Source organism: Notamacropus eugenii, chromosome 3 (assembly GCF_028372415.1).
Source record: "Notamacropus eugenii isolate mMacEug1 chromosome 3, mMacEug1.pri_v2, whole genome shotgun sequence".
NCBI lineage: Eukaryota > Metazoa > Chordata > Mammalia > Diprotodontia > Macropodidae > Notamacropus > Notamacropus eugenii.
In genome coordinates, this window is record NC_092874.1 from 5,924,491 (window position 1) to 5,940,830 (window position 16,340).

Sequence of the window (16,340 nt, forward strand, 5' to 3'; positions counted from 1 at the left end):
GTTAAAAGAAAAAAAACAGCAATTATTCATGATACATGGGAAGAAAAGCCCTCCACCTTCCAGATAATCAGAGACATAAAGGAAAACAACTTCAGGGTATGATTTTGCACCCACCAAGTGGACCAAAAAAATAGAAAGCCATGAAGTTGAATACTGGTGAGGCTGGGATGCCAGGTCCACTCCTCCATTGGTGGCAGAATCACAGACTTCTACAATCTTTTGGGAGAACAGTATGGTGCTGCATAGCAAAATCTACCCAAATAACTATGCCTTTTGACCAGTCCTTTCATTGTTTGGAATGTATATTGGACTCACTGTTAGGAATAAAGCAGAAGGATCTGTACAGACATTTTCATAAGCTCAGCCATCTCTCCCTGACTCAGCTCCTCTACCTCACTCCCAAAGAAAACAACACTTCAGTGTTCAGAACCTAAATGTTCAAAAACATGGGAATTCGGGTCGGGGTGCCTCTGATTAATGTGAGATGTTGATGGAATGGAACACTGTAGTCCAATTAAGACCAACAGGCAGGAGGTAGATAAGGAAATCTAGAAACAGCTCAATGAAATGATACAATGCTAAAGAATGGCAGCATTAATAATTAGAGAAGCAGTTCTCCAAGAGTCTGGGTTGCAGAGCAGGGGCTTGTCTAAATTAGTGAGGGAGTTTTCTTTGGGGGAGTTTCCATATCAAGGAAATTACACTTCCAGTCCCTTCCCTCCCACATCCAAATCATTCTTCTCTCTTGTGTAAGCACTACAAAATACCCATCACAGTTGTGGGAAGTAAGTAGTTTCAGTATTATCCCCATTTTAAAGAAAAGGAAACAGACGCAGAGGGGGTGGGGAACTGGTAGGCTTGAGGCCACATTTGGTGGCCTCTAGGTCCTCAAGTGCAGTCCTTTGACTGAATCCAAACTTCACAGAACAAATCCCCTTAATAAATTAAATCGTATTCTGGGAAAAGATGCTTATATGATGAATTTTATTTGTAAATTCAGCCTGCCTATGAATTTATATCATATTTATCTGCATTTTAAAGACAAACCAAACAAACGTGATCATCCCCGCCCCCCAGTTGTTATTCATACTAGACCATTGTGAATGATGGTGGATAATGCCGCTTTTTCACACTTTCCTTTGATTTATGCAGATTTAGTGGGACTCTGCTGGGACCACAGGCATCAAGCTTGTAAATCTGGAGGTTTCAGAGATCCTCCTCCCTCACCTGTTTACATAGTGTAAGTCCTGAATTTTCCTGTGTCTCAGGCCTTCAGGGCAGAAGAAGGCTCAGTGAGGATCATATACAGCTCCCGTGTTACTGCTGGCTATTAGCTTTGTACACTGAGACTGCACACCAAATCATGAGCAGGCTTAGTGGGGCTGGGCTGTGTAAAAGCTGGCCACCACCGCTAAAAAGGACTCTGGAACGTGTTCAGAAGTTAATATTGCTACATTTAAATATCTTTCAAGTGAACGTCAATGTACTTGACCCTCTCTGAGCTTTGATTTATTCACCTTTATAATGGTCACTATACTTCACCACCACTTCACAACTTGTGGTAAGAAAATGTTTTGTAATGATGAAGGTGCTTTAGAAGTGGGAGTTATCAGCAAAGGTCAGAAAAACAATTTGGGGAAAGAGTACCCCCTTCTGCAGATAAACAAAGCAGCCATAAGCAAGTAGTGAGATCTTTGCCGATAACTCCTGACACCTCGCTTGATGTGGAGATAGCCAAGGTGGTGCCATAAGACAGACTGAGGATCCATCAGTCCTCCCTGGAGCTGTGTCAACGGAACTCAGAAGAACCATTTTCCTAATTTGCCAAACATGGTTTCTTATGAAGAAATTCCCTTCCCATGGTTTCTTATGAAGAAATTCCCTTCCCATGGTTATCTTATGAAGAAATTGATTGATGGCAGGAATAGGAGAGGAAGGGGTTTCTCAGGCACATTCAAAGGAACCATCCAGCAAAGATTCCTGCAGTCTTTGGAGTCCTATCTAGAGTAGAATCTTGCCGGCATGGAAGAGACAATAAATAGCGTGATGGAGCTTGGAATCCTGAGATAATAGATTTCTATCTGAAAGGGACTGACTCATTACTGACTCATTACTTACTGACTCATTTCACATGGGATGAAATTTAGGTCCACTGAGCAAAGTGACCATTCTGAGCTGGTGTCAGATAATCTAGGCTGCTTATCAATAACTTGAACTCAGATAGCCTCTGTTCTCTAGGGGCACTCCATCTCTGGAGTATGACTTGAGGAAGGGACTACTTTTGTCCTTCTTTGAATAGCCCCTTCCCCCTCTCAGGGAAGGGCAAATTGATCCTCCAGGGACCAATTTACAATGCTCCCATCAATAGGCAGCAAGTTAGGAACATTTATTGTCTTCTTCCTATGTGTCAGGGACTCTGCTAAGTTCTGGGGATACAAATAACGGTAAAAAGAGATATATTTTTCTGCCCTTGGGGAGCTTAAGGTCTAATGCAAGGAAGAAAACACAAAAAGGACTCTAAGAAGCAGAGAGGAATGAAAGTCCTCAGCTAAGGACCACGGTTTTGAAGTCCAGAAAGTTAGGAGCAGAGATATAAGGGGGTTGTGGACATCTCCACAAAACCGAATTCCCAAAAGGAATTTACCCGTGGAAGAAGGGAGCCATCTAGGTAGAAGGATATTCCAGTTAAGTAGGCTGCAAGGGGAGTTGGATGCTCTATGCTGAGAAGGTTCCAAGAGCTGGAAGAATTTCTAACGTGAGACAGTAGCTGCAGCATGGTTTTTGAAACCTAGAAAATCAGGATCAGAGCCAGAAGGAGAGGTATAGCTGATTGTCTCTAAGGAAAAGGGAAAGTCAAAGATAACACCAAGGTTTGGGACATGGGGGAGGGGATGAGGAGTGGGACTGTTGATTTTCTGAGTCTGAGTTCCACAGGAATAGCCAAATCCAGATGGGGCTGGATTTAAGAATGAGCTCATGACTAGAGGTATGGATTTAGGAGTCACTGGCTCAGAAGTGTTGGTGGAAATAGTAAGGATGAATAGTTCAGCCAAAGACTAAGTCTAAAGAGATAAGAGGAGGATGGAGCAAAGACATCAGAATAGAGAAAATGCTCAGCTGAACTCTCCCAACATTCCCCTCCAAACAACTTTAAAACAATGCTTTGCATCAAATTCCAAAGTGGCATCCTGAAAATCAAAGGAGAGATTAATAAAAATTAAAGTTAAAAAATATCCAAAACATGGAACAAATAAAATTAGCAGCTGATTTTATTTTGTAAAGAAAATAAAATAGATGAACTATTGGTTAATTCGATTAAAAAGGAAGGAAAAATCAAATTAGCAATATAAAAAAATGAAAAGAGTGAATGCACCAACAATGAAGATAAAATTAAAGCAACTGTTGGGAGTGATTTTGCCCAATTATATGCCAAGAAAACTTACAATCTAAGTAACATGGATGAATATTTAAAAAAAATATAAACTGCCCAGATGCACAGAAGCAGAAATAGAAAACGTAAATAACCCTATCTTATAAAAAGAAATTGAACAAGCCATCAGTGAGCTAACAAAAAAAGTCCTTATTTGCTTTTGGAAATCTCTTTATAGCTCTTCCATAACTTGAGTTACATTTTCCTGACATGTGCCCTTTCATAAATATTCTCTAGTGACCCATATCCATCACCCACTAGTAATATGGAAAACTGTGTGAGAACATATTCCATGTGTACGTGAATGGGAGAATCTTTTCTTTTTTACTTTCCTTGCCATGATATTCAATTAAATATCTTTCTTTGAACTGATATGTTCTTTGATTAGAAGTTAAAAATGAACATAGCAACGTGGGCTTGATGTTCTGTTTTAAGTGGTTGCTGACTCAGACATGGTGTGGCATTTCTGGGGGACCATATGTGAGAGAGTGCGAAGTCCAGGTATGATATCCTTACTTAGCTCATTCTTTTTTTTTCTCTTTCATTTTCAAGAGCCAACAACTAAGAGAAGTCCTAGGATTATTTTTTCACAAAATGATCCAAAATGTAAATCCTCTTGGCTTCCTCATTTTGTTGTATATCAAAAATAAAACAGCAGAAAAAAAAAATAAAACAGCAGGAAAACACTGTGTAAATCATCCAAATGAAGAAGGATCCCTTTGGTGTGAGAGGAGAATGGAACAATATTTGGCCAGCCAAGCAGTGGAGAAGATGTCTTTCTATGCTACACTCTACATTTTTACAAGTGACTGTGCATCCAAGTCACCTTCTTTCAGAATAAATTCTGATAGCCTTGAAATGGAAATGAGCTCTTTCAAACAAGCCATTGGTCATAAGAAGAAAGTCCTGACCACCCCCCACCCCCAGCACCTGGAAACCTCGGTTCTCGGTTCACTTCCACAGCTCTGATTTCCAGAGACATCTATACGAGGACCATGGGAGTGGAAACTTTGCCACTGATGACAGACTCACTCATTCACAAAGAAGCCATTATAAAGAGAGGCTTTTCATTGCAAGAAGTCTGCTCATTTCATTTCCATCAGACCAGAAGATGCCCTGCTTTCAGGACCGTGAATTTAAACTCGGAAAGGTGTGGAAGGTGATTGAAATCACTAGAAGTCAGTAAAAGAATTTTAGAACAACTATGAAGCAAAGGGGGCAACACAAGGAAGTCCAGCTGTTTAATTTAACCCCACACTCTGGGGGCTTTAAACAAGCCTGTCTGAAAGGAGTCTCTGCTCTGGCAGGTAACAGTTTCGGAACAGTGTGAAGAGCTGCCTCCACTGCAAGCCACACTTTCCTCTGGCCAGGTATGTTGGATCCTCCATGGGATTTGTTCAAAGCTTAACAATAACAGAAAAGTTTTATTTATACCTTTGTTTCTGACAACATAGTTTTTCCCCCTTTAACCAATCCTCTGCTACTGAATCCTTTCTTCTGAAAAAAGAAAATTAAAGAAAATCAGCTTACACTGTAGCTGTATCTGACAGTGCAGACTTTATTCCACAAGCATACCCCTCCACCTCTCTGCTGAGAAGATAAGGTTTTCTTATCAATTCCCCAGAAAGGATACTAATTATTACAATTCATCCGTCTGATGCTTTCAGGAGTGCTTTTCCTTTACATTATTATAATCATATATATTGCTTTGCTTCCTTCACTCTGCACCAGGGATCAATCAATCAATTAGCATTTATGAAGCTCCTGCCATGTGTGAGACCAGGTGTTGCAGATACAAAAATAAAACTGAAACAGTCATTGCCCTTCTGAGGATTTTCTAATTTCCTCATATTCCTCATTTCTTAAAACTATATTATTACGCTCATTCATCAATCAGCAAACATTTCTGTGAATTAGGCAGTCTGGGAAGCATTTTGCTTGGCATGGCAAATGGCAAATAAAAGAAAAACCTGATTCCCTGCCCTTGGTGAGTTTACATTCTAAGGAGGAGACACGTAAATAACTAGGCATATGCAATGCAAATGGAATATTGTCTCAGTGGAAGGCACTAGGAGCTGGGCAGTTTGGTACAGGTGCCTCTTGCAGAAGATAAGATTGGTATCATCTTGGAAAGATCCAGAAGAACTCAGAGCCTGAAGTCTTTTGTGTAGGTTTGCAACACAATGGATATATTCATTCCTACCAACCCTTGCCAGGAGCTCACCTCACAATTCTTTAAGCAATAGTCCAGAAATTCAAAACCATTCTCACATTTTTAACTAATTTTGTCTTTACCAACTCTGCCTTTCTTTTCTACATTGCTTGCTTTGTATACCTTATATCCTCAAAGGATATACAGTTTCTTAACCAAAACGTTGTTATCTTTGGCAAAGCTTTTTAAATTTCTTCTGACAGTCATTTATGCCCATGTGAATCACCAGAAGTAGATGATATGTGTGAGACGGTGGAAAGAACACCGACTTTGAAGTCAAAGGATTTGAGTTCAAATCTGACCTCTGATGCTTGCCAGTCATATGACTTTGGGCAAATCCCTTCATCTGAAAGGGCCTTAATTTCTTCATATGTGGAATGAGAAGGTTGGACTGGATGTCCTAGGAGGACCCTCCCTGCTTGGGCTCTATGACCTTTTGATCCTGTGGGTCACCATGGCCAAAGAAACAATCAGCTATTAAACCATTTGGACAAGTCTTGGGACATCCTCTTTCTCATGCTCGTGAAGGCACGAGACTTCACTATGACAAATCACTGCCTCAGTTCTCTTCATCAGAGAGTAACCAATGCTGCCAGGCATCTTTTCTTCCTTTGACGCTCCTTAGATGATCTCTTCTTTGACAATGCTAGTTGACCCACTGTTCCCACTCTTTAGACAATGAGCAGCTGCCTTCTGAGAACATCTAGCTTACTCCTAAAAAAATTCTATTTATCTCATACTTCCAGGTATTCGGTGTTTCTCTTCCCCTTCCTCCTTTGTGTGCTATCCTCTCTCCATCTCCTGACACAGTCCAGACCCCACTCTCACCCTACGGATATTTTCTTTTTTATTTTCACATTTAAGTTTTCCTTTCTTTTTTGTTTTCCTGAGAATTATTTCCTCCTCTCTTCTAATAAAATTCTAGGGACTTCTACTTCTCCAAACCTCATGACTCAATGTCTAAAGAACTTAGGGTGGATTCAAGATTTCTTTCAAATCATCACAAAGGCACAAAACGGATTTTCTACTTCTTCTAAAAAGAAACTAATATTACTGTCTTGTCCGGCAAGCAATCCTGGAAGAGAGAAAAGTTTCATCCATTAGATGTCAAGGTCAGAAATAGATAAATCTGCACTTTCTTGCTTCAGATGACACCCTGCCTGCCCACCCCAGGGACCCTCAGAGTGTCTACCATGGCCATGGAGACATGCATCTGGGAGAAGGCTGCCTTGGCAGCCCCAGCCCCAGCTCTGATGAATTAGGAGGCACACAAGGTCCACCTGCCTCCCCTACATGTAAAGTAGAAGCTCTAGTTCTTCTCAGCTTCATGGACAGATTTTTTTCAGCTGTCTGGGAGGAAGTTGCTTAGAAAGTTGTCGAGTCAGTATGTGCCTGAGAAGGGCATCCTGTTGGGTACTTGGCTTGTTGGAGTTCAGCTGCCTGGATTCCACAAGAAGAAAGCCCCCTTTGTGGTCTGCAGCCTCAGGCAGGCTGGGAGCCCTAAGGAGCAAAAGGAAGACACCCACCCTAACTAGAGGAAATCAGAAAATGGTGGCTTGAAGGGGGAATGGGTTGGTCTTGGAATGGGAGCTTTAGACTGTGGTTAAATCCCAGGCATCTCATCTCAGTCACCATTTGGATAATACCTGTTTCATATCAGGAACTTCCTTTGAAGGACAAAAACCCCAGAAGATCCTTCTTTCAAAATGCTGCCTCCTTTTCTCATTTGGGAGCTAGAGGAGTTTTGGACCATGATGGGCTATCCCAGGATGCAGTGTTTACATGGGAAGAGTGGCCATAGTGGGACCATGATCATGGAATCATGGATTTAAACCTAGAAGGAACCTTGGAGATCAGTGAGTCCAATGTCCTCATTTTATAGATGAAGAAACTGAGACATTGCCAGCTAGATACATCAAGGTGAGAGAATGGAGTGATCATACCAGATCTGTGCATCCTGATGTTCCAGTGAATTCACCTTGTTCATCGTGGCACGAAAACTGGGCCAGGGTGATGTGACAAGAATCGCTTGGAAGTTTGCTTGGGCTTTTTTCTTTGCGGGGGGAGGTGTTTTGTCTGGTTGTCTTTTAACTCCTTTGTCTTCCTCTTTTCTCCAAACATTGTCCTGAAGAACAAAGTCTCCTGGCAGACCAAAGTGGAAAGTGGAAGGGAAAGGGGCTTAAGGTTTGGAATGACAGGCCTGATCGCCTTTTATGTTAGGGAGGTGAAGGAGTGCTGTACTCCCTAGAGGCAAAAAACCCTCTGGGTCTTCCCTGCTCCCCTACATGCTCTGGGTACTTGTAGGTGATGAGCACAGGCCTCCATCTGTGTTTGATTTTCCTGTCTCTAGAGTTGTGGGGCCTCTTCTCTGTAAGCAAGCAGAAACCTGTGGCAGAAAGCCTCTGGAGCAGTGAATCCACACATCTGATGTGATTTCCCACACCTATTATGCACAGAGTATCAGCATCAAGACATGATGATAGAGGAGACCCCAGCTATGGAGTCACATCCTGGGTTCAAATCCTGTCTCTGATGCTGCCTAGCTGCATGACCCTGTGCAAAATCCTTCACCTCCCTGGGCCTCAATTTCTCCTTATGTAAAATGAAAAAGTTGGTCTCAACAGATGCTCAGATTCTTCCAGCTCTTGATCCTGTCATAAGACATGAACCTAAGACAGTCACCAGAAAGGAAGAGGACAAAGGGGAAGCAAACTTTCCCATGTAGTGCTCCCCCAGGTGAGACCAGCCCTGGCCCCTGGGTGAGGGGAGGGTGCTAAGCCCCAACCAAGGCCATGATAATCATCTGGCTTCCAGCCAAAGAAAGTCCATACCACATCAGCTGGGAGAACTCTTACAAGTAGTATCTACTCGGTTTACATGTCACAAAGCAGATGTCTGGCAACTGGCCCAACCAGCCAACGGCAGGGCTAGCATTCAAAGCCTGGCTCCCGATCCAGGGTACTACCTGCCTCCCTCTCAATCAGTGAGTGAAAAAGTGGTTTTAGTGGGAGCATCCCAGTAGATCGGCCCCAAGCACATCTGCCGGAGTATCCCCATTCCCTTCATCCGAAAGATCAGATTGCCCTACTCCAGGGCTGCTTAAGACATGAATAGTTTAATAGAGCTTAAGGCTGGAACAACATAAGTATGTTACACTATCCATAAATGATTAGCATCAATCTTCCATTTACTCTTTGCCCATGACCACAAGTAGATCGGACAGCTCCCTGCCTATGTGTGTATGGATGTATATGTGTGTATGTGTATCTTTTAAGATGTACAAGCACCTTACACAAATTATCTTATTTGAGTCTCATAACAGTCCTGTGCAGTATACACTGCAGGCATTATTTGCCCATTTTAGAGAGGAGGAGACTCAGGTTCACTGAGGGAAAGTGACTTAGCCCCAGGTTACTCAAGCAGCATTAGTTTGCTTCACCACCACTGTGGAGGAAGGACCTCCATCACCCAATCCTCAATTCCTCTCACTAATTATACATCTTTGGGCCAAATAGCAATCTGGGTGAAGTGGGCATTCTCTCCACAACCTGAGAGAACATTCCAGAACCGGCAGTGATCTCATTTAGCATCTATACCTTGAAATATCGTGCCTCCATTTTGTTTGGGATTCTCTAGGGGAAGCTCCTGAGTTCAACACAATGTCTGTGAGCACAGTCATCAGAATACTCCATGACACTTGTGTTAATCCCACTGGAATGCCATCTCATTGTGGAATTAAAGCAAACAGAAGGAATGCTGGGTTCTGCTGTCTGCACACTGAACCCAGCCTCCCAAAGGTCTGAGCCTACTGGAAAGACTTCAATCCTACGCTTCAATCCTAGTGCACTGTGTATCTACCATCTGAAGACTTGGTTTGAGAAGTTCAGAAACTTCAGGTCATGTTAACCAGTGGGAGACAACTTTTAATCGTAGAAGCTCCCAAATGTTCTTTACCAAGTCATAGAAGGAAGGCAATAATTTAATTCAATTCAAAAATGTTTATTAGGTGTGAGATGCTGGACTGGGTTATGTGGACACATAGATGAACGTAAAACTGTTCCCACCTTCACAGAACCTATCTTCTAGAGGTCAGAGCCAGTAGGCACACAAGAAAGCAAATGTATCCATGTGGACAAAGTCACAATCCCCTGAAGTATTCAAAGAAGATGAACCAGTTACATGGTTTGAGGACACACATCCTGTGCTCGGTGCTGTACTTGGTATTGGAAAGAAAAAAAAATCTGGGACTGATTTTTTTAAATGGCCCTAGATCTTAGAACATCTTTCCTATTGTTTGTCTGGGTCTTTTTTTAAAGGCTGAGCCTTCCTCTCTTCCCTTGGCTGGAAGAGTTGAGCCTACCCATGTACTTGATTCCACTACTGATAGGCATGGTAGCTTTGACCTTCTCCATTTTGGATATAGGTCCATTCGTCCCTCCTTAGGCAGCCTGGTACACCTTTGCCCCTTCCTATGAGCTCACCACAATGACGTAGAATTGAGTGTGGACACTTAAGTGACTTGGCCCACTGTAACTCAGAATTCCCAAGTTCTGACTCCCTGGTTAGTGGCATTGTAGACATGCATTATCATTCTTGGCCCATCTATTCTATCATGAACATACTAGCACAAATTGGTGTTGACAAAAATTTAGAAGACATGAAACTACATCAAATAAAGCTATTTTCCCCACATACAGAAACTAGGTAGGAAGTCAAATTTTTCAAATTCTTCACTGCCTATCTTGTTGTAAATTTGGCTTTGGTGGATGGTAAACCAACACTTTTGGGCCAGTACATTTACTAAGGCTTTGTACGGGTGGAATCAATAGGACTGTTAGGCAAAGGAATACTGAGTAAAGTAGCCATATCCATAAGAGCAAGGGGGGAATGTGGACTCATGAACTGACTAGGAAATCCCTCCCCAGCCGTTAAAGAGTGATTAATGGTTTTAAAAACCCAGTTCAAATGACTACCTTCCATGTCATGGAAAAACATGTTTGACCTGTAAGATACCTTCATGAAAGCACTTCAGACTGCTTTCCAGACACTGCTGTGCCTCCCAGCACCAGCCATTTAGTCCTGAAAAGCCAATGGCTCTGGGTGACATGTCATTCAGAATCTGAAGTAAGCCTTCAGAGTCCAAAGGAAATATATGTGTGTCCAACATCCAACGGCAGGCACATTTGTGATGAAATGATCATTACTTGAGGATGAATCCAGTGGAACCTTAAAGTTTGTCTCAAGGACTGCAACCTAGAATGTCCATGGCCCAGAGATGAACGATGGTGGTGTGTCTCCCCACTCCCCCATAAATTATTTTTTTGTAGAATAAGGTTTAAATCTCACTTCCTTTGAAAAGGAATCCCCCTCGTTTAGTTGGTCATGGGTCAAAGGCTCTAACTCACTGAAGTAAATGTACAGCAAGAGTTAGTAATCAGTAAATATTTGTTGAGCCCTCACATATACCAGGTGAGACCTCGGGAATAGGAAGGCCAAAATCAAGCTGCCATTGTCCTCAAAAAGCCTAAATCCTCTCAGGAAAAATGACAGCCATGCATGTAAGCAAATGTAAAATATTCACAGAGTAAATGGAAAGTAATCATGGTGGTGGTCAGGCTTAGAGCTGGGGACAGAGCAGTCCACAAAGGCTTCCTGCAGGAAGCAGCATTTGGACTGAGCTCTGAAGGAACCTAAGGATTCCAAAAGGCAGAGCCCATGAGGGAGAGAGGGAAAGGTACTAGCATGAAAGTGGGAAATAGAGTAGTGTCTGAGGAGGAGCTAGAGTACGTAGATGGGGAGTCTAGAAGGGAGGCTAGAGTCAGATTGTGAAGGGTTTTGTATGCCAAACAGAGGAAATGTGTGTGTCCAGTACACATTGGAGGAGGAGAGGGAACCCCTGAAGTGTCTCAAGCAGGGTCAAGGGTCATTCCTGCATTTCAGAAAGATCACTTGGGCAGCTGTATAGAGGATGAGTTGAAGGGAGGTTGAAAGACTAATCAAGACTGTTGTACTACTCAAGGGTTGCCTACATCTTCCTTCCACTCTGAGAAAGCCAGATGGACTTTCAGTTCCTGAGTGGGCTTCAGTAATATTACCAAAGGTGACTATAAAGGACTCCAACCAGAAACAAACAGATCTTGGAGCAATAGACGGAGAGATGGAGTGTGGCACGGATACTCATCTACTATTAAAAGACCTGGGGTAGGTAGGAATGGCCCTGGTCTATTGAGGATTCATGGAGGACACAGACAGATGGGGTAGGGATATGTGAGCTACAATGCACTCCTTTGGAGGGAATGTCCTTATCAGAGAGATACATTGGAATGCTGGAAGTTCACTGCGCCTGGATGCAAAACAGGTCAATTATTACCAGAAAATGACAAATGCAAATATGGCCCAAGAATGCAATAGCTAGGTGGTCATTATGCCTTGGTGGGAAAGGGGCATGGACCCAGGAAAGTTCAGCACCTGTAGGCAGATAAAGAAGGGGCTGGCATCTGGGGTTTCAGAGAGAAAACTACTCTGGATAAATTCAAATCCACAGATGAATCAATTACCAATTCCCTGAAGCCTCAGCTGCACCTGGGTGAATGGGCCATGCAAATTCATCAGAGTTAACTCAGCTAAAAATGCCAGGGATGGCACTCTGCCAATGCTGATGGGTATTCACTCAGGCTTTTCAAATGAGCTTCCCTGGGGGAGTGGGCTGCCAGACAACATGATGCACTTTGTGCCACTGAATTCTGGGGTCAATTGATGTAGCCTTTGACTCAGATGTGAGAGGCAGCATGGAACAGGGAGTTGGTCGGGAGCTGTCCTTGGACCCAGGAAGGCTTTCATTGGATCTGCCTCTGACACACACTGGCTCTTTGGACATGGGCAAGTCAGTTAGCCACCCAGAGCCTCAAGCCACTCTCTAAGACTATAAATGACTGAGATGTCAGTCCACATTGACCAGGGGAGCTCCTCACCAGGAATTCCTCACGTAGAAGAAATCACAGGTCTGCTTTAAACACACACATGCACATACACACACACACACAACTTAGAATTAACAACAAACAAATATTTCTTAAGCCCTACTATGAGCCAACGACTTCCTTCCTTTCTTCCTTTCTTTTTCTTTCCTTCCTTCCTTCTTTCCTTTCTTCTTTTTTTCTTTCTTTCCTTGTTTCTTTCTTTTTCTTCCTTCCTTCCTTCCTTCCTTCCTTCCTTCCTTCCTTCCTTCCTTCCTTTCTCTCTCTCTCTCTCTCTCTCTCTCTCTCTCTCTCTCTCTCTCTCTCTCTCTCTCTCTCTCTCTCTCTTTCTTTCTTGCCTGACCTAGGAGCTCAGTGACACCACAGTAAATGGCACACTGGACCTGGGTTTAGAAAGACTGAGTTCAAATTTTACCTCAGACATTTACTGACCTAAGCAGGACCCCAAGAAAGCCTGCCTCAGTTTCCTCATCTGTAAAATGAGGGTAATAATAGCACCTCTCTCCCAGGGTGGTCATGAGGATCAAGTAGGGTATTTGTAAAGTGCTTAGCATAATGCCTGGCACATGGCAGTTCTTTATTATTAAGAAATTCCTATTGTTTCATTTTGGTAATTAAGGGTACAAAGACAATAGAGAACCAGCCTTTGCCTTCAAGGAAGCTGTCCTGTCGACCAAACTGGTGTTTGACCTATAATGTGAAAATCAGACCCCTGAATCTTGAAAAGAAGGATTCCTGGAACTCAGGATTGTTCTCCCAGGGTCAAAGGAAAGTGATTTTAGTGAGTCTGTGCAAAGCCTGAGGACTCTTTTGAAAAGGTGTCAGCTAGATAAATACTAAGTACCCAGTTATAACTAGTATGGACAAACAGGACTCTGTCCCAGGTGCTGATTCAGGGTGCTGCTTCTTCCCCAGGGTGATATCCTTATCTTGCCTGGGGTGCAGTTGCCCTGTGAACCTCAACAGGGGACCAGTATCTCCTCATTAGCAGGGAGAATATCCTCTGTGGCTTCCCCTGTGGAGAGAGCCCTCCCTTATCATAGGATCATAGGATCATAGCATCATTGATTTGAAGCTAGAAGGGATTCCAGATCCTCTCCAAATATAATATTCTTCTCACTATATCTCAATTTATTCTTTGCCCACCACAAGGTTCCTCTCCTTTTAATAAACTATTCTCTGCTTGATGCATTGTAAACCTCCCTACACACACACACACACACACACACACACTCACACTCACACTCACACTCACACTCACACTCACACTCGCATACACACTCATTCACTCCTGAGTTTGTCCCAGACATAGCTCTGCCTTAGTATGGCTCCTCCCATGTATTCTTGACTGTGTTTGAACATGACCACCAGTGACCATACCTAAAGTAGTGGCCTACCAGTGCTAAGAAACTGGTACTTAACACTTTCAAGGAAGAACACAGAGAAGGAAAAAAAACAGGCAGTAATATAGAGGGAAAGTATACACTCTTACAAAGATGTTTGGAATGAATTTAAGTAATTCTTCCTCAGATGCCACTGGCAAATAAAGTCACCAATCTAGTCCCTCCCCTTAGCATTTGCATTCCTCCTGCCCTAGCAGGACCTTTGGAGAGGAACAAATGAGAAAAGGATTCTTCCTGATTTGTCTTCTTGCTGGCCTTGTCCTCTGATCCAGGGACTGGCTGAAGGTAGAGGTTGGCCAGTGCTGTGCTCCTAGCAGTCAGACCTTCTGCTCGGGGTATTTGAGAAGTCAACCAAGAGAGACTGGGATTTCTGGTAGGAAACATGATCTCTCTGGTGGGAATTTTCCACACCACAATCCTAACAGTTCTGTTAATTATAGGGATTATTGGAAATGGGTTTCTAGTGGTTGTGAATGTCACAAAACTGATTCAAAACAAGAGACTTATACCCATTGAGCTCCTCCTCACCTGCCTTGGGATGTCAAGGCTTGGCCTGCAGATTTTGTTGACATTTCAAGGCGTCATCAACGTCTTCTTTGTGAGTGTGTATCGGAACAAAATTAAAGGATCTGCATACGTCTTTATCTGGATGTTTCTAAACTCCTCCAGCTTCTGGTTTGCCACCTGCCTTGGCATTTTCTACTGCCTTAAGATCTCTGCCTTCACACATCCCTATTTTCTGTGGCTGAAATTCAGGGTCTCCAAACTAATGCCCTGGATGCTTGTGGGGAGCCTGCTGATCTCTGTCATCACTGCTGTCGTATGTGCCTACATGTGGCATTCCCCCTTAGAGTCCTTTACTAACTGGCCCTATAATGTCTCACTGGCTAGCCCTGACTCTGAAAGAGTCACTGTCAAGGACCTGTTCATGGTCAACTTGATTTTGTTATTTCCTCTGTGCCTGTTTGTCATGTGTACAGTGACCTTATTTGCCTCTCTTTACAGCCACACTCAGCGGATGCAAACCAGTTCTTCTGGCTTGGGAAATCCCAGTGTTGAAGCCCATATTAATGCCTTAAGGACTGTGATCACCTTCTTTTGCTTTTTCATTTCCTATTTTGCAGCTCTAATGATGAACCTGACTTTCACAGTGCCCTTTAGAAGCCTCTCATTCTTTCTTCTAAAAGATGTGATGGCAGCTTACCCCTCTGGCCACTCTGTTATCATCATCCTGGGTAATTCCAAATACCAGCAGCCATTCAGGAGGATCCTGGGTTTCGCAAAGAAGCCATAAATATAAGGACAATCACAGAACCCTTTCCAGTCATTTCTGATTACTGAGAACCAGAAAAGTTTGTCCTTTCTTCTTTTACCCATGATTGCTTTCTCCTTTCTCATGACATAGAGAAACCTACAGCTTTACAGTGTGTAAATCATTGTAGATAGTCAGCAGTTATTAAAGGGATCCAGCCAATGAACGCCTTAACGATTGAACAGGGATGGGCAGGATGGATTTTTATCTCTTGTTTATGTGCTTTTCTTTGGGTGTTTGGGAAGGTATAAACAGCTAGATGTGTATGTAGATGGGAGCAATGCCAGTGGACCCCAAGCCTTGGCAGGCTTTCCAAGGTAAAGGAGCTTCTAACACTAACCAGTGACAGACTGACTGATGGACTGCTGTCAGGGTGAGCCAAGCCATACTCAGGGAGGCTTCTTGCCATGTTGACTGTAAGGACAATGGCTTATTAGCCATAGCACCTCTGGATGGCCATGTGCTGAGATACAGAAATGTTGTCATCTGTGCTGATGGAGTAAAGTCACAAGGGTGTGAGGTAGAAAATTTCTCATGTAGATATTGTGGCAAGAGCAAAACAAGCAGGTACCATGGGGATGAATTTCACCATGGTGAATAGAAAATCACCCTGAACAACATTCCATTCATTTTATATAAGGTATCAAGCTGAGAAAAAGCATAGCATGATGGGTAGTGTGCTGACCTTGGAGTCCAGAAGACCTGAATTCCATTCCCAGCTGTGTTCCAGTCCCTGGGCAAGTCACCCCACCCCCAAGCTTCAGGTGACTCTCTGAGAATGATCTACCGTCTTGTAATCTGTACGATCTACCTGGGTGACAAGAGTTGTCCGTACTGATAAAAGCACAGCTGCTCAGCATCTTCACTTCTGGAGAGCCACCGTTTAACTGAGCTTATTATGTTGTACTATTTTAAACAATCATCCTTCTAAGGGGAGCAATAAAAGTGCCAAAACTTTTTTCACACTCTTTGCCTGTGGGAATTACTCCTGATAATGTTTGCTACA

At 43.1% G+C, this 16,340-nt stretch overlaps 1 protein-coding gene across 1 annotated transcript; it reads left to right on the forward strand.

Annotated features, from left to right (window-relative positions):
• The first annotated feature begins 13,478 nt into the window (after window positions 1–13,478).
• LOC140531328 (taste receptor type 2 member 2-like) lies at window positions 13,479–15,316 on the forward strand. The gene is made up of 2 exons (XM_072650322.1): window positions 13,479–13,503; window positions 14,370–15,316. The coding sequence occupies exons 1-2, from the start codon at window positions 13,479–13,481 to the stop codon at window positions 15,314–15,316; spliced, it is 972 nt and encodes a 323-aa protein (XP_072506423.1).
• The last annotated feature ends 1,024 nt before the right edge of the window (window positions 15,317–16,340 follow it).

What these genes read in the sequence shown, in the direction of transcription:
- LOC140531328 (XM_072650322.1), top strand. Translation starts at nt 13,479, where the DNA reads ATGGACAAACAGGACTCTGTCCCAG. An exon ending in CAAACAGGACTCTGTCCCAG is followed by an intron (nt 13,504 to 14,369) that starts GTGCTGATTCAG and finishes GTATTTGAGAAG; the next exon opens with TCAACCAAGAGAGACTGGGA.